General features: G+C 37.0%; 1 protein-coding gene across 2 annotated transcripts in view; it reads right to left on the bottom strand.

The window, feature by feature from the left end:
• The window catches only part of LOC139754501 (son of sevenless homolog 1-like), a 147,270-nt gene extending 123,947 nt beyond the window's left edge, over positions 1–23,323 (bottom strand). For both annotated transcript variants that reach the window (XM_071671785.1, XM_071671794.1), the window contains exons 1-11: positions 22,917–23,323; positions 17,752–17,871; positions 15,864–16,004; positions 14,767–14,850; positions 13,987–14,067; positions 11,381–11,536; positions 9,585–9,779; positions 9,234–9,443; positions 7,282–7,421; positions 6,999–7,126; positions 6,666–6,787 (exon numbers count right to left, since the gene is read on the bottom strand). In XM_071671785.1, the coding sequence (XP_071527886.1) occupies positions 6,666–6,787; positions 6,999–7,126; positions 7,282–7,421; positions 9,234–9,443; positions 9,585–9,779; positions 11,381–11,536; positions 13,987–14,067; positions 14,767–14,850; positions 15,864–16,004; positions 17,752–17,871; positions 22,917–23,027 (1,488 nt within the window). In that variant the 5' untranslated portion in view covers positions 23,028–23,323. The remainder of the gene's footprint in view (positions 1–6,665; positions 6,788–6,998; positions 7,127–7,281; positions 7,422–9,233; positions 9,444–9,584; positions 9,780–11,380; positions 11,537–13,986; positions 14,068–14,766; positions 14,851–15,863; positions 16,005–17,751; positions 17,872–22,916) is intronic.
• Between the last annotated feature and the right edge of the window lie 1,349 nt (positions 23,324–24,672).

The following is a 24,672-nucleotide window of genomic DNA, read 5'->3' as shown; positions in this document are numbered from 1 at the left end:
AGCCATGTCTTTCACATGTTAGCTGAAAATCTTGAGGCATGGTTCAAACATTAATTTTCTTATAATACAGTGTGTGTGTGTGTGTGTGTGTGTGTGTGTGTATGTAATTTGATATTTGTAATACCCTATTTGCACTATGGGGAGGGAGTTTTACACTTGTATGGCACCATCTCTTCAACATTCTTAAATTTCTGTATAGTGTGCGTGTGCTTGAAATGATGGATGTTTCACTCACCAAATGCATTTCATAAATCAAGGTGTGAAAAAATGATGTGAATTTGTGATGCAGAACAAGGTTATCAGTTTTGACAAAATTGGGCCAATTGTCTGGGTACTTATCAGGCCACTAAAACAAACATTCATGCTGCATGAGTCTGTTGGCAATAGGTCATCTGTTCGCAATGCCATTTTTCCTATTTTGGTGTACTTTCAGTTAAGATTCACAATGATGGTAAACTGCTGGAAGAGGTCTGAGAATAGAATACAGTATTTGGAACTGCTGCAATGCAAACATGGCAAAACTGAAGGAAAAATAAAGAGCCATCCTAGGAATAAAATGTGACTGGATCTTTGAGAAGTATCATGAAAGGGAAAAGGTGACTACAAGTTTAATAAACAATGCTAAGGAAACAAAATGTGCATATGGAATGGAACAGATAGTTCTCAGAGTATGGCTGTTGAAAGAGCTGCAAGTAATCGTGCAAGTAATTGTGTAAAGAATACAGGAGATCTGGGATATCAATAAAAGAAAAAGGCAAGGGATGTGGTGTCAAAAATAAAGTTAAGAGGAATACAATGAAGTGATTTGGTCATCTGAAGGGGATTTATCATAAGAGGTTGGTAAAAAAAAATAATAGTGACCGAGAAGGAAACGTGTGAGGGAAACCAGAAAATCATCCTGCAAAGCGAATATGAAGGAATATATTCAGGAAGGGATTTATGAAAGCATGATGGGGATGGATCACACTGAGATGTTTGAACAGAGTTGCCCAGAAGCATTTCTCTTGTGGTCATGCCACTTCTGGAGAGAGGATTTCACAAAGAAAATGAGGTTCTGGAGATAGAAAATACAATATCTTTTACCTCAATCACCAATAATTTAAATCTGTACTTTACTTAATACTTCCTGCTATAGAGCAGGATGGTTCATACATAATTTTTTCTCAGCTACCAGCATGGGGGAGGGCTCAGGTAGTAGAGTACTTGCCTCCCCAAAAGCCCTGCAAATATGAGGCAAATTCTTTCACACAAACGTGTCTTACAAATGTTGACTTTGCTACCAGTGAGATGGAGGGCTCAGGTAGCAGAGAATTAGCCCTTTTAAAAATCTAGTTTATGAACATCCTTACCATAACTAACTTGGAAGAAATGTTAAAAGTAACAGGTTGTAGACAACAATGACCCATGGAAGTTGTGTGAAAGAGGTGTCCAGAATCACCTTACATCCTGTGTGTTATGACTGCTGGTCTCACTTTCTGTCTCATTAAAACTATGCTACTGGACTAGTCTTACCATCTTGTCCCTTCATGCACTGCAATATACCAATCCTATTAATTTCTTACATTTGTCCACTCCCCTATCTTTTCTCACTTTAAGAATTTTACATAAGTATGGTAGAGTCCAACAAATGTATGGCCCCTAGTCTCCGTCATCGTGAGGTGCTAAGAATCTCTTATATCCTGCCTGCACCCGCCCAGGGACTAGCATGATCTTTGCAGTGCAGATAATCCTTACTGTTTTTCTATTCATTTCACCAACATTCATTGTCTTTTTTAATTCCATAACTGCAGCTAATAAATTCAGGGTCTCTGACTCCTTTTTTTTTCTTTTCTCCATTCATTGTAGCTGGTATCTATATGATGAAAGTTGGCTTTTGACATTCAACTACTTACTGCCATATAGTAATCAATCACATTCCTTTAATATGGTGTTATATCTCTTGATTAAAAAAAAAATTAATGGTAACATTTCCAATATAAAGTGTAATACTATGATAAATGTATTATGTCCAAAATATATAACCATAAACCTTGCTATGTGGTATTACTAACAGTGATTTTACTAGTGTTATGAAAACAGTACAAACTCAACAGAAGATGAAAATCACATTAGCAACTCTTGCATCTAACATTGATGCTAGCTGTTTAGGCAACTGATCTAGCCTTATTACACCTTCCTTCCCCCTTCCATCTTCTGTGAATCTCCTACATTGATCAGGAAGCCAGACACATCCACCAAGCAGGACCCTATTATAAAATGATTTGAAGTGTGTGCATCTTTGGGGAGAACATGGGGCAACTGAGCTGTAAGTGTTCAGTGCCTTCATTGTGATCATGCAGTCTTTTGAGATAGTATACTGAATCAGGGTTTGTAATGCTGTAATGATGGGTGGTGTTCAGAGACTAGGTGAGAAAGTGTAACAGTTACATGTCTGGAAAATGTAGTTTCAGATGGGTGTATGTCTACTGGAGTAGTATTCAGAATAACTTAGGGGAGCGGCTGGTTAATGCTTGTTAGGTCATTTTGGTGTGTATATGCTCAGTGACCGCTGTGCTCGTGGGGGCTGGGGAGATCTTGGAGTAGAAGTTACTGAACTGTGAGACCGAGATAAACTTGCTCGTGGGGGCTGGGGAGATCTTGGAGTAGAAGTTACTGAACTGTGAAACCGAGATAAACTTTTTACTCCTATATGGGGGTTGGCTGTTAGTTTTGGAGTGGTTTGGACAGTACGGGTCAGGAGCTGTTGCAAAGAACTGAGTGCCATGCATACTGAGGTGGGACAGCACTGGAAGGATCTTTATTTCTCTGTGTAAGTGCTGGATACTTGTGGTTGCTCGCATCCAGTGATTGTTCTAAGTGTTCTGTTTTGTGTGGTTGGCAGCTTTGTTCTAGTTGCTTTTGACACAGTGGATGACCAAGCAGGTGAGGCAGTGTTTAGGGTGGAATGGTTAAGTTGTTTGTAAAGGATACTAAAGATTCTTTTTCTTTTGAGCATTTAGTTTGTCACATCTGTGTTGATGTTTGTGGTGTGGTTAGAGAATTTCACATATGTGCTGTAAGTGAGGCCCAAAATAATCGCAGTCTTGCTGAGTGGAAACAATGGGCCATCTAGGGTGACAAGAGAGTTCAAGTTGGATTTGTGTTTGTATGGGGTTAAAAGGATGACTCACAACTTCTGTGACGATGCAGACATTCTGTTCTTGGTGAGCCACTGATCTCAAATGAGTTATGCATTTCTGTAATTCAGGGAAAGTACTTTATTCTCTGTCAGGCAAAATATGAAAATCATACTCTTTCAAAAATTTCTGAACTCCTCCAAAGGGAAAGGGTGCTAGCCTGCCATAATGAAAGGGCTTGTAACACTATCTGACTGCTACCTCTAGTAATATCTGACTTCTCTTTAAGACTATCTCTTTAACTGTCAGTGGATCAATCTTTCCCTCTTTCTCCATCAGTAGCAATGTCCCGCTCTCCTACACTCTTCCTACTATTCATCAGCCTTTTCATTTTTTCAAAAGATGTCCCATGCACCCACAATTTAACAGCGCATTCTTCCACTTCCTTCAAATCCACTCCACAACCTCCTGTTCCATCTGGATCTCATCACAACTCCCTCTATGGCTCAGGCTTTAACAAGATTTCCCAGTGGACAAACACAATCTAAGTCTAATGCCTCTAAAGCCTAATTTCTGCCCCTCTCTAAACCATTCAAAACTTTCCCATATCATTTGCGGCATCTGCTAGTCCACCACTCAACACAATAAACATATTTGGCATCTCTGTGAAATCTACTAAATACTGGAAATTACAAATATATTTCTTCAAAAAAGCTGTTCTGTTTCTTCAAAGAGCTGATCTATTCTTACACAGATTATTAAAGTACTACTTTCCCATCAAACATCAAGGGATGTTCTAACTGTACACACATACTTGATAAAGTCAGGTCCAAAGCAATCTGACTCACAAAATCTCCCAGCTTCAGCTAAAAACCTGAGTCACATGCTTTTGGTTGTAGTGTTTGTTCACTTTCCGCCTTCTATGCATATAACTTTGGTTTCTGCTGCTGAGAACTGGGAGTTTGTGTTCCCAAACATTAGCTAGACCACATAGTACTCGACAAGCTATCATTTCATTTCATTACTTAAGTACCTATTTCCAATTATCTATTTGGACTATTCAGGAAAGGGAGTTTTACAACCATGGGACCCCATTTCTCGAATGTTCTCTACAATCAAACAAAATTATATTTCTGTATGCTGTCAACAATATCCATGTTTCCAGTCATTTCAATCCATTCATCCACCACTCTTATACCATAAAAGTACTTCTTCACATCTTTCTTAACAAGTTTCTTAGTTTTACATTAAGTTCTCTGGATGCTCTATCATCACATCTCTTAAAGAACTGTTCATCCCATGTCATCAATCAGTTTTAAGAATGGCCATCCCTCACTTAAGGCCTATAGCCTCTCTCCAAATTCCGGTACCATCCATGTTGCAAACCTCAGGACCTTATGACAATAGTTCTCCACTCCTGTTATGACATAACTAATTATTAGAATTCGTAAAGATAAATTACCAATCACACAAACTTAACATTTATGTAAACTACTATATCACCATACCAATTCATCACTTAAAGATCTACTAATCATCACTAAGTGCAGAATGTATAAACCATAGTATTTACTCTGTAAATATTCCTGTACATCTGCCACTGTGAATATGCAGATGAACCTCACTCACGTGCTTATCCAAAGTGTAGGAATATCCAGCCCAACCTTTGTTTTAAGCTCTTTTATGATTAATTAATTATTCACTATTCTATACTCTCAATTCTGCAATATCTGTAATACCACAACTGTCTATTTTCAGCCACACTGCTTCCTAAATTCCATAAACAGTTCTTTATCATCATCTATTTATTAGTACTGACTCATACATACCTAAAAACTTTCATAATTATAATATACCTAAAAACCAAGACATATAAGAAACCATCTAAACCTGTGATTCTTAACCTTTTTATGTATGTGGACCACTTAGGGACACTCACTGTGTCTGTGGACAATATTCAGCAAATCTCCAATATCATACTGGGTCTGAAATCACAATCAAGAATAAATAATACCACTAAAACCCTTACTAGATATAGTACTGATGGTAATATTTACTTATTCATTCATTTTTCATCGTTCTGAGGAGCACTGGTTAAAAATCCTTGACCTAAACAAACTGTCAAGAAAAATGAATAGCCATATAATAGTGTCAAGACACAAAACTATCTCTCACAACTTGTCAAGACACATCTACCAAACAACATCACTAACCATCATATATCATGGCAAGAAACAAACCACTATAAATAAAATACAATATATTAACCACTAAATCTTGTTAAGAAGCTACAAATACAACCCAAAAAATCTGCCTACCAAAACTTCTGATACCATTTTACTAATCACAAGAATCTGTCTCAAAAAGTTTAAGGATCATTACAATCTTATACTTAGTTGCTGTTCTCTGCCTCAGCAGATAGCACCACAAACAGACAATGTTTGAGGAAAGTAAAACTCTTGATGAAACAAAAATTAATCAGTCTTTAGCATGACTTATCATGGGCCTTGCACTGAGGTAGTTAATTATGTCATCAAACTTACCTTCAGAACCAGTAAGTCTGATAATTAGCACCAATGTCTGTTACAAAGAAAAACATCATATATTCTCAGCATGATATCTAAAGGAATCTGCCTCCCTGATAGCTAATCAGGAAAGAAAACTAGCCAAGGAATCCTACCAAGAATACTACCAGCAAAACTGTCTCTGTGATAGCTAACCACCAAAACTTGTTGTGGTACATGATTTACCTATAAGACTTTTCAATGCACTTACCATTCATGTTAATTACCCATTTCAAACCAAATATAATCATTAAAGCTCACTCATATAAATCAATCTTAAAAACTTTTCAATATATCTCATTAACAGACACTGTCAATATGTATAAAGCCAAAACCATTTTAACTACCTGAATCTGTCATGACATATGAGCACTATGACAAAACTTTCAAAACTTGCCTTGAAATCATTAACCACTAAATACTGTCATGAGAAATAACCCCAAACCTAATCAATCCAAATGTGCCCTAAAATACTGCTGATCACTGTAAGCTGTCATGAAATGTAATCTCTTTTCTGTACTTGCTCATTGTTTATCGCCTTTGTGAGATAACACCAGGAACAGATGATCAGGTTTATTTGCTACTATCCACTCTCTAAGTTATGCATAATGCACTAAAACCATATTATATTTTCTTAATTGAAATATAATAGTCAAAAGGATTTTCACATAAATACTGACACTCAAACTGTTATGGCATCTCATGGCATCTAGCTCTAAACATTGGCTTGAAAAAACAATTTTGTCATGGAACATATCCATCAATTTTGTCATGAGGATGCCATCAAAACTAGTTTATTACAAAAGTATTGGCCTGGTCAACTGGTATAAAACTGACATCAACTAGCAAAAGACAGGAGCATTTCACCCACTCAACTGGTAGTGAAGTACTTTATCCCACTACCTTCTCTGATAACATTAACATACACATACTGTCATTATCACAAAATGACAGTTATTAAGCTAATTAAGACACATTTACTGACCTGGCCTGTGACTGATGATCTTCTGTTATTGCTCTTGCAGAGGACTATTAAGCCATCAAAGAGGAACACATGACGTTCAGTCAGTTTCTTCCCAGTGGCACCTAATTTAAACAGGTCTCCCTCTGCAAAAGTCAATACAACATCACTATCTTTTCTTGCGGTCACTGATAAAAAATACAAAGGCATTTAAACAGCAACAGACCACAATTCTACAGCATGTTAAGAGGGTAAGAGCATGGTTTTTATTCTCAACAAGATTAGCTGTTAATGAAATATAGCTCCATTACTGAATCTCTATAAACAATTCATGCAAAACAAATTGGAATAGCTCACCTAAAACAAATTCATTGCAGCACTGAGTGATGACTTTGCCTTCCCAGCCATCTATAGACCGTTGTAATTCTTTCATCTTTAATAAAGTTTGTTGTCTACTTTGCCGTCTATGCCGTAAATTGATTTCCCTGTGAACACAAGAATAATTAAAAGAATCATATCAAAAATATTCCAAGGAAACATTGCTGTAATTCTATTTTAGCAAAACATGTTCATAATCTCATATACAAATCTGCACTTATGATATCATCTATGAGCTAACAGAAAAATTAAAAATTCATACCCTATTTTTCTTTTGAGGTAAGGAGCATATGGAGAATTCTGTATATTTCGTTCTAGCTGAGTCTGAAGTGGCCATAAGAGCCCTTTTGCCTGTTCTAGGCTCTCCCGTCCTTCTTCAGATTCTGTATTACTCAGCAACATCTATGGATTGTAGTTCATAAAATCAGAAGAGGTGGATTGGGATAACTTACATCAAACATCCTTTTCTTTCTTGACATTATCCATCCTCAATGGGATAACTTGCATCAAACATCCTTTTCTTCCATGACATTATCCTTTCTCAATACAATACATATATCTCAAGTAGGGGTAAATTAAATGAGTAATATATTTTCACACATTGTTATCTGAAATTGTATAGTTAAGTATACTCAATTCTTAAATAAAAACATTAATTTACATTACTTTAATCATTTTTCATACTTGTTCATTTTTTTCTGCATTAGTGAAGTAGCACCGACTTCAAATGAAAAAACACCGCTCATTTGCTCATATCCACTCCCTTGCTGTCATGCATAATGCACAGAAACCACAACTCCCCTATCCATAGCCAAGCCCCACAGGTGTTTCCATGATGTCCTGGTTCAGCCCACTGAAAGCAGGCTGATCATTTAAGAAATGAATGAGAGAGACTGGTGGATCAGTATGCACATGCTGTTTGAGGGAACTGACCAGGGAATGCTGAATGATGCAGACACATGGATAGGATGAGTTAGGAGGTGGAGAGAGCCAGGGGCCAGGGAAGACTGAGAATGAGATGAAGGGATAGTCTGACAGAAGCTTTGCGGTAATGACACTTTATCATTCAAGGGGATTAGAGGTGTGCATAGGAAAATCTAACTAGCTCACTCTGGTCTATGGGGAGGGGAGGGTAGTTGACTGTCAATGGCCTCAGCCACAGCATTTGCAGATGTAATGCAATACTTCATTGTGCATGACTATTGTTTTTGGTATATTATACATGACAGCTAGAGAGCAGATGTGTAAATGGATCATTCTTTTGTTTTTGTTTCACACTAAGGTGGGAAAGGTGGGAGAGGTGGTTAGATATATAAGAAAAACTACCAGAGAACCCAAACAGTACTATTTAGTGATACCCCACTCTGCTACTGTGGCTGCACTGAATGGTATTATCATCCCAGAACCTCAAATCTGTTCATATATCTGAAATCAAATTTCCAGTTAATTTTGCTGTAGTTTAGATCACCATAAACAATACTGCTCCATTTTCAAGTAAGGCTTGTAACAACGCCCCATGTACCTTTGAAACTGTGCCTCCAATCTTTTCATTTGACATCTGATCTACTCTCAAGAAGTATTCAGCAAGCTTTTCCTACCTCTCCCACTATATACCATATAACTGAGCAACTGTCCACCTAAAGGCAGTCTCTTGCTGTAAGGCTGAATCCCCTTCACCTGATTTTTTTCCTTCCTTGTTACGATACACTCTTGAAAAAAGATTTGATATGAGTTTATTGCTGTGGCCAGCCTTCTCTAAACAACTTCAATATCTGCAAGCATGACTGTGTAAGCAAGTAAATACTGATATGAGTGTTACAAGGAGAAACTTTTACATACTTAGCACAAGGAAAAATGTCAATGATGCACAGGAAGACACATTTTGAGCCTGAGAGCAGAAAAATCAAGAGATTTAAAGATCAACAGGCATGCAACAGAAGTGTTCATGTTAAGTAAGTACTACATACTCCAATTAAAAAAAAAATGAAAATAAAAAAACAAGCTGAACCACTTGCAAAAATTTTTGCCACTAATAAGGTAAGTCCAAACCAATGCAGAAAAAATCCTAAATAAAATGAAAATCAACTCTTGGCCAGTAGCATGAACAGTGTTACTTAGGCACAGTGGGAGAACTAATTACATATATTAAGCATGTGAATATGTTTAATGTTTTTAGTGATGGTACACTTACAAATATACAGACAAGTAACTGACCTCTATGTCTTTAAAATAAGTAAAGACATGATAAACAGGTACGAGAAGCAGCTTGGGCAAATAGTACTTGACAGCCTCTTTAAACCCATGTCCAGCACTGGTGAGAGCATCACTCACGTCGGGTCTATTTACCACCTCCATTAAGGTCTCAGCGCATTCTTGTCGTAAAACATCACTCGCAAATTTACCGTACACATCAAACTCCGCACCCTGAACAGAAAAGTAAAAAGGGTGAAGCTTCTACTTCACATCTATTCTAGATACTAATATATGACAACTTATAATTAATAATGACAAAATATTATCATCTTAAAAATCTAAAAAATTCAATGTAATTTCCATAAAACTAACTTCAGCCAACTCTTCAAAACAAATGCCTATGGCTGGTGACTCATTTTCCTCCGTAACTTCCATGGTGTCTTCCAGAGACCCTAGCAAGGTAACGGAAAAGTCATAAATCTCTGTGATGTTGGAGAAGATGATCTCGAGTTCTCTACATGCACTTTCTTGTAATGATGGAATTTGTTGTAGTTTGTCTCGAAACACCTAGAAGGAAAAACAAAAATTATTTCTTAAAAGACCAGCCACATATGCATCTTCTACACTCCAAGATATACTAATCAAACCAGCTCTAGACAATTTGTTTATCAATATAAATGATTATACATTCAAGTATGCAACTACACACGTTAAGACTTACTCTCTCTTCCACTACACAATTCCTTAGACACTTCTTTTCTTTCTTTCTTTCATCCTTTTTCACTGTTTCCCACATTAGTCAGGTAGCACCATTAACAGATGAAGAAAATGCCTCATTCACTCAATTACATTCTCTAGCTGTCATGTGTTATGCACAAAAACCACATCCCCTATCCACAACCAAGCACCACAGACCTTTCTATGATTTCCCCAGGATGTTTCATATGCCCTGGTTCAGTTCACTGACAGCGTATCACCCCTCATATACCCCATCACTATGATTCACTCTATACTGTACATGCCTTTCACCCTCCTGCATGTTCAGACTCCAACTACTAAAAATCTCATCTATTCCCTCCTTCCATCTGCAAATTGGTTAGGAGCCCCTTCTTGTCCTCTCAACTTCTGACACATACATCTCCTTGTCAACTTCTCACTCATTTTCTCCATACTTCCAAGCCATTTCAGCACAACCCCTTCAGCTCTCTAAACCATACTCTTATTACCACACCTCTCTCTTACCCTATAACTACTTACTCAATCAACTCTCTTTACTCCATATAGTTGCAAAACATTTCATTTCCACCATATTTGACCACTTCTCTTCACTTTTATCAACAGCCCAGCCCTTACATCCTTAACATTGTTGGGAATACAATACCTTCAAATACATCTATTTTCGTCCTCCCAGATAATGACCTCCCCTTTCACACATTCCTCAATGATCCCAGAATCTTCAACCCATCACCCACCCTATGACTCGCCTCCAATTCCATGATTCCATTCACTGCCATGTCTACTTTAAGGTATCTAAAATACCCAACTTCCTCAAAGTTTTCTCCATCTAAATACCAAACCAAATAACCTTGCATTTACTCACATTTACTCTCAACTCTCTCCTTTCATGTACTCTAAAGCTTAGATACCGACTTCTGCAGTCTCATTTTTTCTCTTTTTGTAATACACTTGTGTAATTTCATCCTTATATTTCTGCCCCAAGATCCCCTTCAATGGGGCTCCTACCATATTCATTTTTTTTGATACTTGTTCATTGCTTCCCTCCTTAGCAGGATAACAAGAACAAACAAAACAACAGCATTTTGTGCTCACATCCACAATCTAACTCTTGTGTAAAATGCAAACTACAACATACCGTCCTGTTCTTTTAACTCTATCCACTTCTATCTAAAAAATCAGAGGAAAGAAAAAAATTCATTGTAGTTGCATGATGAGAGGGATAGGCCTACAATCAAGAGCAAATTGTGGGAAATGTGATACAAAATTGGGACTTAACTAGTGAAATCATAGAAAAATACTTTGACTGGTCACAAAATACATTTCCTCAGACTATAGAACATTCACAAGCAAGATAAAATATTCCCATCTATAAAAGTATTAGCATGCATAAAAAAAATTCTTTTCACCTATGTAACTAATATTCAATTCACCTTAATTATCATATTGAGTTCTCTTATGTAACTCTTCTTTTCTTGTATGAGGTCTTTAACAAGCTCATCATATGTAATAGACGTGTCTAGGTTAGGTTCTTCTACAACACCACTCATCTCCCCATCTTCATCTTGCTGGAACATGTCCATAAGCACCTGCAGAAACACAAGCAATCTATATACAATCATATAATAGAGAATGCATTCTAAGTTACGGTACACGTTTTAAGTTACAGTTAATCTCCAGAGAAATCATATCTTAAAGAACTGGAATTTAACATAATTCTAAGATACAAAGGAAGAAAAACATTTACCACATGACTAATCGAGACTGGTTTCTTGTCAATCATTATGAGGAAGGCAAACTTCTGAGTGAAAGGATTCTTTTTTTTTGTTGTTGAAAAGAATGCTTGCAGAAATTACCTTATTAGGATTAAAGATGGCCAAACCTAACCAACCATTCATCCTAATTACCCTAACTTGGATCATGTTCAGCACAGATACATGCAACAATTTTCAAACAACTTGTAAATTAACACATGATACAAGGGCCAGCAATAACATACATTTCTAATAATGAAAAAAGATTTATCTTTATATCATTATCAAAAAAGTTCTCTCAGTCTGTCAAGTATCAGTACCTTCTGTTCCATTTACATGGGGTGGATTACAAGCAAACAATTGTGAATCTTTTGTAGAAATTTTTTTTAGAGGACTGGGGTCTCCAAAGCCTGGCAAAGATAGGGATACCAAATTCCCTAACAGAGAACAGATTCCATTCTATGAATTTCAAATGCCATCCTCCATTACTTGATTGTCCTACCTCTCACCTACTTTCAGGCCTGGACAAACCTCTTGATTTAGGGAGAGGTAACCCAGTGAAATATAGTATTTTCTAAACCTAAATTCTTCTGGTTTCTTTCTATATTTACCCTTGGCCTAGTTATCCCCTCTGAGGATAATGATGTTCACTTCTAGACTTTTGATATTGCTTCAACGTCTAATTCTCTTGGAAAGTCCACACCATTAAAATGGACAAATTTGCCTTTAAAAAACTGGGATTCTGTTAAAGGTTTTAATGTTACTGCATTTCAAAGCAGCTAACTGGGCTGTGCACATGCCAGATCAATCCATGTATGAAGTACTATTTGCAGATTTCCTATCCTCCTTCTAAACAATAAAGTAAAAAAAAAGTTCACCTCATTAAGTTCCCTTCTCTCACTTCTAAACTTTAACCCCTTTCAATCTACGATAATTTTGCTTCTCAATCTCTCTTTTTAACAGATACAACTTTGGCCTTTGCTTTCAAGAGCTAGCTGCTGGCAAACCGCATCTTCCAGCTAGGTCATGACACATCAGGTAGGTTATTACATTCCAAAGATATTGTATGTGAATGTCAGCAACAGATAATACAATATCTTCCCTATCACAGCTGGATTTGTTGAACTCCTCATTTTCTAATGTATCTCCAAACTCCTATAACCTTTCTTTTCTATTCAGTAGATCTATTAACACCTAAAAAAAAGTGATCACTTTTATTTTTCCATATAGGTTTAACCTTATCAAGGACATCTGTATCCACAATCACTGCTTTTTGACAACTTTCCTTTCATTTACTCCCTTGCAAGTTACAAATGAAAGAATATGCTAGCATGGGGAGTGTACCACAGCATCTAACAGATACACATCACAACAATAAAGTCACTTCAAAGTTTGCAATACATCCACATTGCTTGATGCTCATGATATCAGGCAAAGTAACTCACTAAATAAGGGAGGTTTACAAGTGATCCTACCACCCCATGAGCAATGGGCTGGCTGCAAAATCACAAGCAAAAGATTTAATTCCTATAGAGTTCATATATCTGAGGTACAGGAGGTAATTCTTGGGTACCACTCTGCAAATCAGACAAAATTCCATTTCCCAAGGGAACACTATGATATATGAGAGAAACAATATTTTTCATCAGTAAGGACCTAAATCACAAAAAACAGTGCTTAAAATTTTAAAACTGAATATGCCACTGGAATACTAATGCACAATAATCATCACATCATAATAATTTTCCTGCCCTAGGAACCCCTTTAACAGAGTTCTTGCAGTACAGAGGAAACTGGCCATGGCCACTAGTCTACTGGGCAGGAACACAGGTCAACAAGTGAAGTTGTTTGTCTGTTACGTGGGTACAAAACAACTGAGGAGTAAATGTTCTTTTTTTCACAATGGAAGTTACATAAATGGCATGGTGGGTCAGATGGGTCCTGTGTCATGTTGAATCTGTGTTTGTATTACTGAAGAGATGAGTGGATTTCAGAATGTAGCCAAAAAAGTGGCACTTGCACATGCCTGAGGTGTGAAGTTTCAGATGAGTGTAAGTATTGTGGGTAGACTCTAAGAGATAAACAGTTGTTTAGTGCTTGTCAAGTCACTGAGGAGGGTAAATGCTTTGTCAGTGTCATGTTTGTTGGGAAGGGGTCGTATGCGAGTACACACTGCTAAAGTGTGAACCATGTGTAGGTTTTCTCTTTCTGCTTATGTGATGGGGAAAGAACAACAAATGTCTGTTTGTTAAAAAGAGAACATTACAAATCTTGATGCTACTTGCCTTGTCAGCACACATGGCTACTCTGATGTCTTGCTGGGTCACCTCGATGTGACGAATATTCTTGACATAGTTACCAGCAAGCTGTTGAAAGAGGTTTTTAAAATGTATTCTTTCATAAAAAAATTTCATATACATACATATGGTATACTTTTTTTTTCTATAACTACTTCAGAACCTTTCAATAATAAAGGGTCCTGGTGTTACCCAGGACCCCTTTCTTGAGGCTCCTGCAAACCATGACTCAATCTTATTTACACTTACTGTCAACTGTCTCCTTTTACATACTCTCCCAAAATCCAACACCAGTTTCTGCAATTTCTCACTCGCTCCAGAGCCATGTCATGGGCAAACAAATGACTCACACACGTATATACATATAAGTTCATCTATAACTTTAAACAAATCCCTGTGAGCAATGATATATACCCATAAGTGAAACAAAAAATGAATATTGTATAAATTCAATTCACTTCAAAAATTTGAAAAAAAAAGTATCTCATGATATGCAATTTTACCGAATGGAAGCATGATATAGGCATGTATGTCACTAAAAACTTAAATATTTTTCTTTTAACAATTAATTTGTCTTTATACATTTCATTGTCAATGCTCTTGATTATCTGCTGCATATGGGCAAAGTTTACGTGAAAAGGATAATTTCATACATAAGGCCAATGCTTCTGTCCAAACTTGCACCTGATCAAGAGTCTACCAATGACTATGTCTACACATTTATTGCTAATAAAGTCTACTTTATATCTTTCTGTTATGTTACCTTACCTTTAATATATCAGCAGAAATATATTCTAAAACTGCAACTATATACAACGTTACTTGATAATCGATCTTTGTCTGAAGAACATCCTGAAAGATCAAGAAAAAACTTAGTGAAATCACAATACATTTCTCGCAGTGACTGTGCAAACTATTTCAGTAACAAATCTTTCTAAAACAGTTTGGTAACAGAATTATCAATATGTTTATCTGCTTCTTTCATTCTTGTTTCCTTGATTCTTAAAAATATAAAAAAAAGCTAAGACCAAGAAGTCTATATATTACTAAACAAAAAGTTTTTAAAACTAACAATCCATCTTCCTGTTTCTCTAATTTCGACTTACTTGATACATAAAAAAAAACACATAAAATGAGAGACATATAAAGAAAAAATGTATCACACAAACAAAAGTAAGATGAAAAGACAATTGTAAATCCTTATACTATGCAAAATTGTAACTGCAATAACTATGATGGTTTTTTCTCTGCTTTGTGAATTTTCTCATTATACATTTCACTACTTGTGAAGTATTCTACATACAACCAAACCCTTATCCCTTCCCACTAAGAACATCATCTAAGTACGGCCTCTAACAAGGAAAAAATTAAGATTTTTGATTTTGGATAAACTATAAGAAAAGTTTCAAAAAACAATCAAGGTTGAAATGTACATAATTCTAAGTGGAAATCAAGAATGGTGCAACTTTATGAGTATTTCCACAAGTGCTCCAAGCATAAACCTGGAGGGAAATAAGAACCCAGGTTCATACCTGAAGATGTGACTTTGGAGCATTCCCAGTATACATCAATCAAATACATCATCTCCATATGTATATTTTCCAAAGCAAACATCTGATCCATACACCCACTATCTCTCTAAATCCATACTGCTCCTCCCTAATCCACACCTCGATGCATCACACTACTCTTAATTACCACTCCCCATACTACTAAGCAGGTATATTCAACAGACATACCAATGCAATTCAAACATTTTTCCCATCAAAACTTTTTCATTCTACACCTGGAGAGTTACAAATTAATAACCATGTCAGAAAATGTACTGTACTGAAACACTAAAACATTCACTCCAGTATACTCACACGTAACAAAGGGTGGGCCTTTTCTGCAGGTAAGACAAGGGGTGACTTTTTGCGTCCCTTCTCAATTGCCGCTTGAGCATCCCCAATAGCCCAGCGGTCAATTGGGTTTGGAAATGTTCGCTGTACTCTTTCCTCCACATCCTGGAAAAAGTGAAATATAAACTTTAAATGCAGTCTTTCTCTACACGTATCAAAGCACTACATTTGTGCTGGGCCAACTTTCCTAAACACTTACACATCTTAAGAATCCATGAATCAAGAGCAACACCCAATACATGTTGAAAATTTCTGGGAGTTGATTGGCCTTTTCAGATAACTACAATTGCAGCCACCTCTTTACATTAGGGATAGTGTTAAAAACATAGACTAAATTAGTTTACATATAAAGTAAAAATAAGCATGGGAAGGTCTTAGGAGTATATGGTGTGGGAGGTAAGTTGCTGGCAGTGACAAGCTTTTACCAAGGATGTAAGGTATGTGTATGAGTAGGAAGAGAGGATAGTGATTGGTTTCCAGTGAATGTCGGTCTGCGGCTTGGGTGTATGGAGTCCCCATGGTTGTTTAATTTGTTATGGATGAGTGGTTAGAGAGGTAAATGCCAGAGTTTTGGAGAGAGGGATGAGTATGCAGTCTGTTGGGGATGAGAGGGCCTGGGGAGTCAGTTGTTGTTCGCTAATGATACAGCTCTAGAGGCTGATTTGAGTGAGAAACTGCAGAAGTTGGACTGAGTTTGGAAAAGTGTGTGAAAGGAGAAAGTTGAGAGTAAATGTGAATTAGAGCAAAGTTATTAGGTTCAGTAGGGTTGAGGGACAAGCTAATTGGGATGTAAGTTTGAATGGAGGAAAATTGGAGGAAGTGAAATGTTTTAGATATCTGGGAGTGGACTTACCAGCGAATGGAACCATGGAAGCGGAAGTGAGTCACAGGGTGGGGAAGAGGGCAAAGGTGCTGGGAGTGACAAAGAATGTGTGGAAGGCAAGAATATTATCTCGGAGCAAAAATGGGTATGTTTGAAGGAATAGTGGTTCCAACAATGTCATATGGATGCAAGGCATGGGCTATAGATAGGGTTGTGCACAGGAGAGTGATGTGTTGGAAATGAAATGTTTGAGGACAATATGTGGTGTGAGGTGGTTTGATCAAGTAAGTAACGAAAGGGTAAGAGAGATGCGTGGTAACAAAAAGAGTGTGGTTGAGAGAGCAGAAGAGGGTGTTGAAATGGTCTGGACATATGGAGAGAATGAGTGAGGAAAGATTGACAAAAAGGATATATGCTTCAAAGGTAGACGGAACAAGGAGAAGCAGAAGACCAAATTCCAGATGGAAGGATGGAGTGAAAAAGATTTTGAGCATTTGAGGCCTGAACATACGCTACATTATTACTTGAAGGAGGGTATATAAGTTCCGGTTAAGAAGTGGTACTGGTGTTCAGTAATAGAGACTTCTACCGTGGCCACCCCTTTAAGAGAGTTCCCAAAGTTGGAAAACATGCCTAATTACTAAATAAGATGTATAGAATTGATAAAGTGAAAAAGAGAATCAATCTTACTAATCCCTGCAGAATGTTAATTCAACATTATCATGCCCTGGATGTTTATACTATTATCTCATCATATCTATAAAACCTTCTGAGTCTAATTATGAAATTTTACAGTCTGCCAAGCCTGTCAAAAAGGAATTATCTTCTTTTAATGCAAACTGAAAATCAAACATTCTCAAACTTCCCATGTCAAATTTATGTCACATTCCAGAGAATAGGGTCTGTGTTTTCAAACAATCCACTGTTTTTTTCTTTTGGGAAAGTTAAACTTCTATATCATTCTAAAAGCTCTTACACAGAAGATACTAGATCCAAGGAATCAATAAATATATTGATAGAGGTCCTTACCTGGACGGTGTGAGGGGCAGGACGAGCACACAACATGGCCAGCAATCGCAAGATGAGACTCTCAACATATTCCAAAGCATCATCCTTGGCTGCTAACGTTGGATGCACCTGCTTCAGCACCTGGAAATACACCATAATGAATGTCAAATGAGCTTACAATATACATGAAACAATTTATTCAGATAAAGCTTATTCACAAGTAGTAGTTGGTAGTAACATTATGTAGGAGCCTCTGAAAACACTAAAGTAGAGTTGCCCTATACCAGTGGCCTACTGAGGGTGAGGAACTAAAGGCCAAGAAGTGGCAATGGAGTTCAACAGTTATGGAGATTCCTTTGCCATGGCCACCCCCATGAGGGAGTTCCCACAGAATATTCAGCACTTTAACATGAAATGCTGTTCAATTTTTCTCAAACATTCTGTGCATTACTTTTCAATGACTATCCAAGAAACTACTAATAGTATAAGTAAAGCAATTATCTGTGCCATCTGAAGCCCAGAACTTTTAGTAAAGGAAATTTTACAGTTAAACATTTCTACATTGTTTATTGAAAGGAAATAAAGTAACATGAATGTCTAAGGTACTAATGCCTTATATACTCCAAAATAAGGCAACAGTTAAATTTTCAGTCTTAATGATACAAATACATTAACCAATTTCGAGCAGGACATGGCTTTCAGAGCTTTGCTAATTCTATGAACACAGATTATGTTCGCAGTGTTTTAGCCTATCACTAAAAAGCAGATAAGTTGCCACAGTGACATTTCATCCTCTGATACTTTAGTTTACACTTTTTCAGAATTCATGATATGAAGATAATTTTATCTTATTAGATGTGCAACAAAATGTGTAGAGAGTACTACAAATTCACAGAAAGCATACAACAATAAGTGGCCTTAACATGAGTAGTATGCCCACAGATTGACCAAATAGATGCCTCCATCCACCTCCTCCACCATCACCTGGGACTGTCCACACAATAACCTGATTTTAGTTTGCGTTTACAGTGAACTGTAGTTGTTCTGGTTTTATATTACTAGTAAAGCATAAGTGTAATATAGGCCACCATGGGTCTCTAAGCATGTTGGTTTGGAAAGAATGCAAACAAGTGCACACTCTTCCCATTCCCCATGGTGATTCCATTACTGCTCTGACAACATAAAAGCAATTTTCTATTGTTTTTAATTCATTTTTCATTGTTTCATGGATGTTCAGGTGTATTTTGTATTTTGCAAAGTGTAATTTGCAAACACATGGGCTTTCATTTTTCATTTCCCCCAGCTACATTAGGGAAGGGGGTGTGGTTGCCAGGTGCTAGATGAGTGAAAATGTGATCAAACAGTCCTACTTTACAATCTTATGCCCTATGGAGACTCAGGATTTAATGGATATCTCAATGAAACCATACCTAAACCTTAACATGAAAGGATTTGCTTAATGAAAATTCTGTGCTTTGTTTCCAACATATCCAACTAAAGGCATTACATGAAGAGTTCCACAATGTTCCATACTCAGGCCTTTACTACTGCTGAAATGTGTTAACGTAATAGAAGTAGTGAAGTAAAAACTTTTTTATGCTCATACCTTGCCAATGCTGGTTTCAGAATAGAACATGAAAGTGATATGGGAAACACTGAGTGCAGAGATGGAATCAGTCAGTCAATGGTTAACAGCAAGAGTTGTCACAGGATTAGGTAAAATTGAGTTCATTTTATCTGATTCAAAGAAATGACTGAATAATGCTATTCCATCAAGGTACTGTCAAATGAAAATGAAACAGTCAAAATCACAGGAAAACTATTTAGGAGTAATGTGAGCCAATCATTATTGGGTGACAGTTTTGCTTCTGAATTATTTACTAAAGGTTCAAATAAACTTAAACATATCTGCAGTAACATCCATAATTTTGATCTGGAAACTAAAAAAATTTCTTTTATTATCAGCTTCGATTCAGTGAAATTTCAACTATGCTTGTTCATCATGGGTGAGGCTGGTGCAGACTTTAAGAATGTGAAGGGTAGGATAAAGGTTATGCAAAGTAAGGTAATATCTATGTTTTCGTCAATTTAGCATGGTTTGTATTCTCAAAGCAGAATAAATAGTAGAACAGTTAAAATATGAACATATGTATAACAAATGTTACTGTTCCACATTATATGAGATGATACATCATAATGGTTTTTAATTAGCACAAGCATGGAACAGGGTTCAATGATTTAGATTTATCGTGCTGCACCTAGGGAAGGTTTTGGCAAGTTTGTATATGCATACTGGCAAAATCTTATGGAATGAGCTTCCACTATCAGTTAAAGTCAAATAAAAGATGACTGTAAGACAAAAGTAAAATAGTCTTCATGGAATACGTTAGGTGCTAATAATCGTAATGTGTAAGTAAATAATTCTTAAGTCTTCTAACTGGGCTAGTAACTGTTCTCTAGTTCAACTGCATTTTTGCTTTCACTGTTATTCTTTATCTTGAAAGTATCATAAGGACCCAGTTGGAAATAAGCACATGTAATGATATTTTATGTGCTATCCATGGTGAAAACAAAATGCATGTAATACCAAATAAACTCAATCAAAATATATTTTGAATTATAGTATTTCTTATATCATTAAAATATTTTCTTTTCTTTAGCAATGTCTACTAAAAAAAACCCTTCAAATACCTTCAGTACCTGAAACTACTTATTCACAAAAGTCAGTATTAATCATTATGAATACCATGGTTTAAGACTTTCCCATATCTAAGATAAAAAACATTACCAAACAAATGCAGACAGTTATATCTGTGGATTATCATTGTCACCTTGCGTAAAATATATCTTTACATCACTTTTCCTCTAAATATCAAAACCCTAGCCATTTTGGTAATGGCTCATCATCATCAACAAAATAACTTTGAAATATCACTGACTGTTTTGTTAAGGTAATAATTTACGAACAGAATAAAGATAATTTTGATCGACATTTTGCAATGACACTTTCCTGTATGACGGATATAATATGGCATGATTTGAACGATTTCTAATCTTGTAATCTAAAGTACATTGATAGTGGTATGTCAGGGAAACTGTGGGGTTAATTCTTGATATATTATGTGAAACACTCTTAGAAATCAACAGAACCTATGAAAACTTCATCTAACTTCATCTGGGAGATAACATATTTGAATGAAATTGTCAAAATATACCAATATTATCGTCTGCTGCAACATGCACCATGGTGGAGTTAGTACTATGGAACATGTTCATGTACTCGAAAGCCATTGTGTGGACATGGACATAAATGCAGTGCCAATAAATTGGACATAAACACAAAATAAAAATCACTTGTCTTTTCCTCATAACATTCAAAATGAGATAACTGTCAGCTGACTGTCAACTGCTACAGAAATTTCAGTAAAGTTTTCAAAGGTTCTGTTAATTTCTGTAAGCATTTCACTTGCATTCATGTTCACCCAACACTTTTCCTGATCTTTATAGCCCTCACTACCATTGAAATCTTTTTAAATCTAAATCATCCCCCACTAGTCCTACTGCATTTTCCGCACAGGACACAGTCAATGCAAAACAATGTTAATGTTACCACAAAGTTTGTTTCATTTCACTAAACTGGTAACCTCAGTGACTACATTGGCTTTAATATACTGCTATATCTTCCATTTCTATAATTTTCATATATCAAAATATCTGATCAAACATTAAACAATCACTTTCCATTGAAACCTTGTTCATTTGTAAAAAATCAATGCAATCACTTTCCATCGAACCCTTGTTCCTTTGCAAAAAATCAACAATGCAAACACTTATGGCTAGTCCATGGTTACCCTGTATATTCATACTACTGCATATAAGGTTAAGTATGCTTATCAAATGTTCTAAAATTCCAAGTCATTCATAAGCTACTAATGTAGCTTATTACAAAACTAAAGCATTTTAAAGAAAACTTCAAGTACTAATTTCCCTTTGGAAAAATTCATTTTAAATTAATTTCTGAAAATACAGAATTACATATTCACTATGTAAAATAATCAGTATACTATTTCACCTTTCATTCTTATTCAACATTTTCTGATCTCTTTCCTTGGTATATTGTGAACATAAAACCAGAATTCAACAAGTTTCATTATGTTCAAAGTTCTTCCAAATGTTAGCTAATCCCATGCCAAACATAACCTACAATGTGAAATGACACCATATAAAATGTGAAATGAACAAGAATGAAATTTAATAGTACCTGAATATCATCTCTTGAATAAACAATATACAACATCTACCCAAAATTCCTACAAACATAATTCTTTTAACAAGCAGTTAAATCCTTGCAAAATTCTAAGAGCAAATTTTGATGTTATAGGTTTTCACACCTTTGTTAATTAACTACTGTGACATGGTGGGAAAAAACCTTGAAAACCCAAATCATATTTAGAATCAACACATTTTTGCTACATTCCCACCAAAAGTCAAGGCTGTAAATCATCTAAATAAAAACTTAAGAGAAATGAGACGTATGTATCACACACCATCATGCAAGTTTCTTATATGCAAATTTATTACCAATAACCAAGATGATACCTTATCATCACTTCAAACATAAAAACTTATGTTTCTGGGTCACCATGTTTATTCATCTTTCTTACTCTTAAGTGTCTTCATGACAGAAGAGCTTTATAGCAGGAAGAACCTTAAACTTATGACCTGCCAAATGGACGGTTACTTGGGCCACTGTCTTGCTCCCAAACCAGCCACCACTTTGAAGCAACCTCCTCCTCCAGATCTCTCGTTCTCGAAGCACCATATTTATTCATCTCTCATGCCGCTACCCTCACCTAACAACCTAACAAGGAGTTCATGGCAAGAAGGGTCACAAACACACACAAGAGCCTGGCCATGGAAGGGTGGCTTGGCCTTGTCTTGCCCCCAGCTCGCCCCCCTCCCCCTACCACCACCACTATCAACCCCCCTCAAAACCAAAACAAACACGTCAGTGTCAATGTCATTCCACCATTCCAACAGGGTTTCAGCCATTTCTAGACCCACTGGGCACACCCGACCATTCTGAAAGGTAAGGTTAGTCTTACAATGATGCATGCGTATGTGTAAAAGGGGGAGAAATGTGGAGAAGAGAAGGCGAACACAGCATCCTGTCAGCGATGCCCTACCTTTTGAAGGGAGCTAAGAAACAAACGCTTCCATTTTTGAGCGTTCTCCTCACTGTCGAAATTGTACAACTGCGAGTCTGTATTGGATGTGGCAGGAAACATTTTTTTCATTCTATCTGTTTTCTGGACATCCGAATAACCTGTATTGTTTACAGCTCAACATGGTACGCAATGGGCCATATCCATGCCTGCCTTGGAAACCTAGCCTAACACCCGGCCTTCACTGATCACTTCTGCTTATCTGCCCAGTGTCACATCACTTTTAAAGGTCTGCGCTACAGCCTCACCGCCATGGGTAACATCGCACTTTGTATTTTAGGTTACATTTTTATGTGGCAAAATGCCAGTGCAAGCCTCTCCATCAACCGTCTTAGGACAGGTGATCCTGCACTGAACAGTATTGCCAACTTCCGCAAGCCAAACACCGCCACCAGATTCAATCTGCGCCAACCTCACCCACCACCACCGGCCACTCTCCTTAGTTCTTCTAAGCTATTCAGCACGACGGTATGACCCCTGGAAACCGACGGTACGACACCCTTGAGCACGACGGTACGACCCTCAAGCAAGATTAGGGCTTCCTGAAGTCTGACGGTACAATCAATGAGGGAAATGGTTCCAACTTTGAGTACGAACCCTGAGCAAGATGGTATAATCCTACAAGCACGACGAACTAACATTTGAGCCCAGTGGTACAAGCCTTGAGTACATCAGTACGATCCCTAAGCACGGAGACGCAACCCTTTTGCACAATGGTACGGCTCTTCAGGACAACGGTGCGATCCCTCAGCATGTGGCTTCTATCCTTGAGCAAAACAATATGATCCCATGTACAATCCTTGAGTACAATGGTAAAATCCTTGAATATGACTGGCACACCTTTGACCTGACCCTTAAAAGACATGGTCGTCGCGCCTGTCAGGAGATCGAAGACCAAAATTGTCTGCTTAAGTCACTAACCAATCTGCCATATGGGTCTCAATACACCACAGGTAATAGGCAAACCTTTCTCTCTCCTTGTGGATCTTTGCCAGCTGATGGATCGATCCTTGAGAGTGGCCTCGCTGATGATCAAACGATGAATGTTTAAAGGAAATTACTTCGTAAAGGGTTGATTCTCACAGGTTAGAATGTCTTAGGTATACCTCTCTAAATCCCCATCCATTTGCCTCCATGCTTGTTTCAATTACAGTATAAACCTGGGCACTATTTTCTTACCTGAACTCAAACTGAATGGCGTAGAGGCCTTAAGACAGCCTATAATCATTTCTCTACCAGCTTAAACTGTACGGGGAAGGGGTTATACAATCGTAAAGCCCCATCTCGATCTTTCTCACCATCAAGAGCCTTTTAGAAACTTCTGCATATCACCCACATTCACAGACTCATAACTCATTTCATCACATTCGTCTAACTACCCTTATCAGTAATATCTACTTCTCCAAGAGCAGCGATCACACTTGTGAAACATACCTAGTTTTGGTCTGATGGGAAATGTGACCAACTTGCTGATGCTTCATGACCCATGTGTTTGCACGCAGTTCTTATTTGCCACAATGACCCATGTGTTTGCACGCAATTCTTATTTGCCACAAGGCAAATCATGACTTTAGATTTGCTTTTGTCTATGTTGTCTCTGTTTTCGTGGCAAAAGGGATGAAGGAGAGCTTTTCTCCCAAGATGGGATCCTGGTGATACGTTTGTTTCCCGACATGAAGTTTTCTGCAGCATATTTCCTGCTAGATAATGTTCTTTT

This window comes from Panulirus ornatus, chromosome 2 (genome assembly GCF_036320965.1).
Source record: "Panulirus ornatus isolate Po-2019 chromosome 2, ASM3632096v1, whole genome shotgun sequence".
In the NCBI taxonomy this organism is placed as follows: Eukaryota; Metazoa; Arthropoda; class Malacostraca; order Decapoda; family Palinuridae; genus Panulirus; species Panulirus ornatus.
This window is presented reverse-complemented; position numbering and strand designations above follow the sequence as displayed.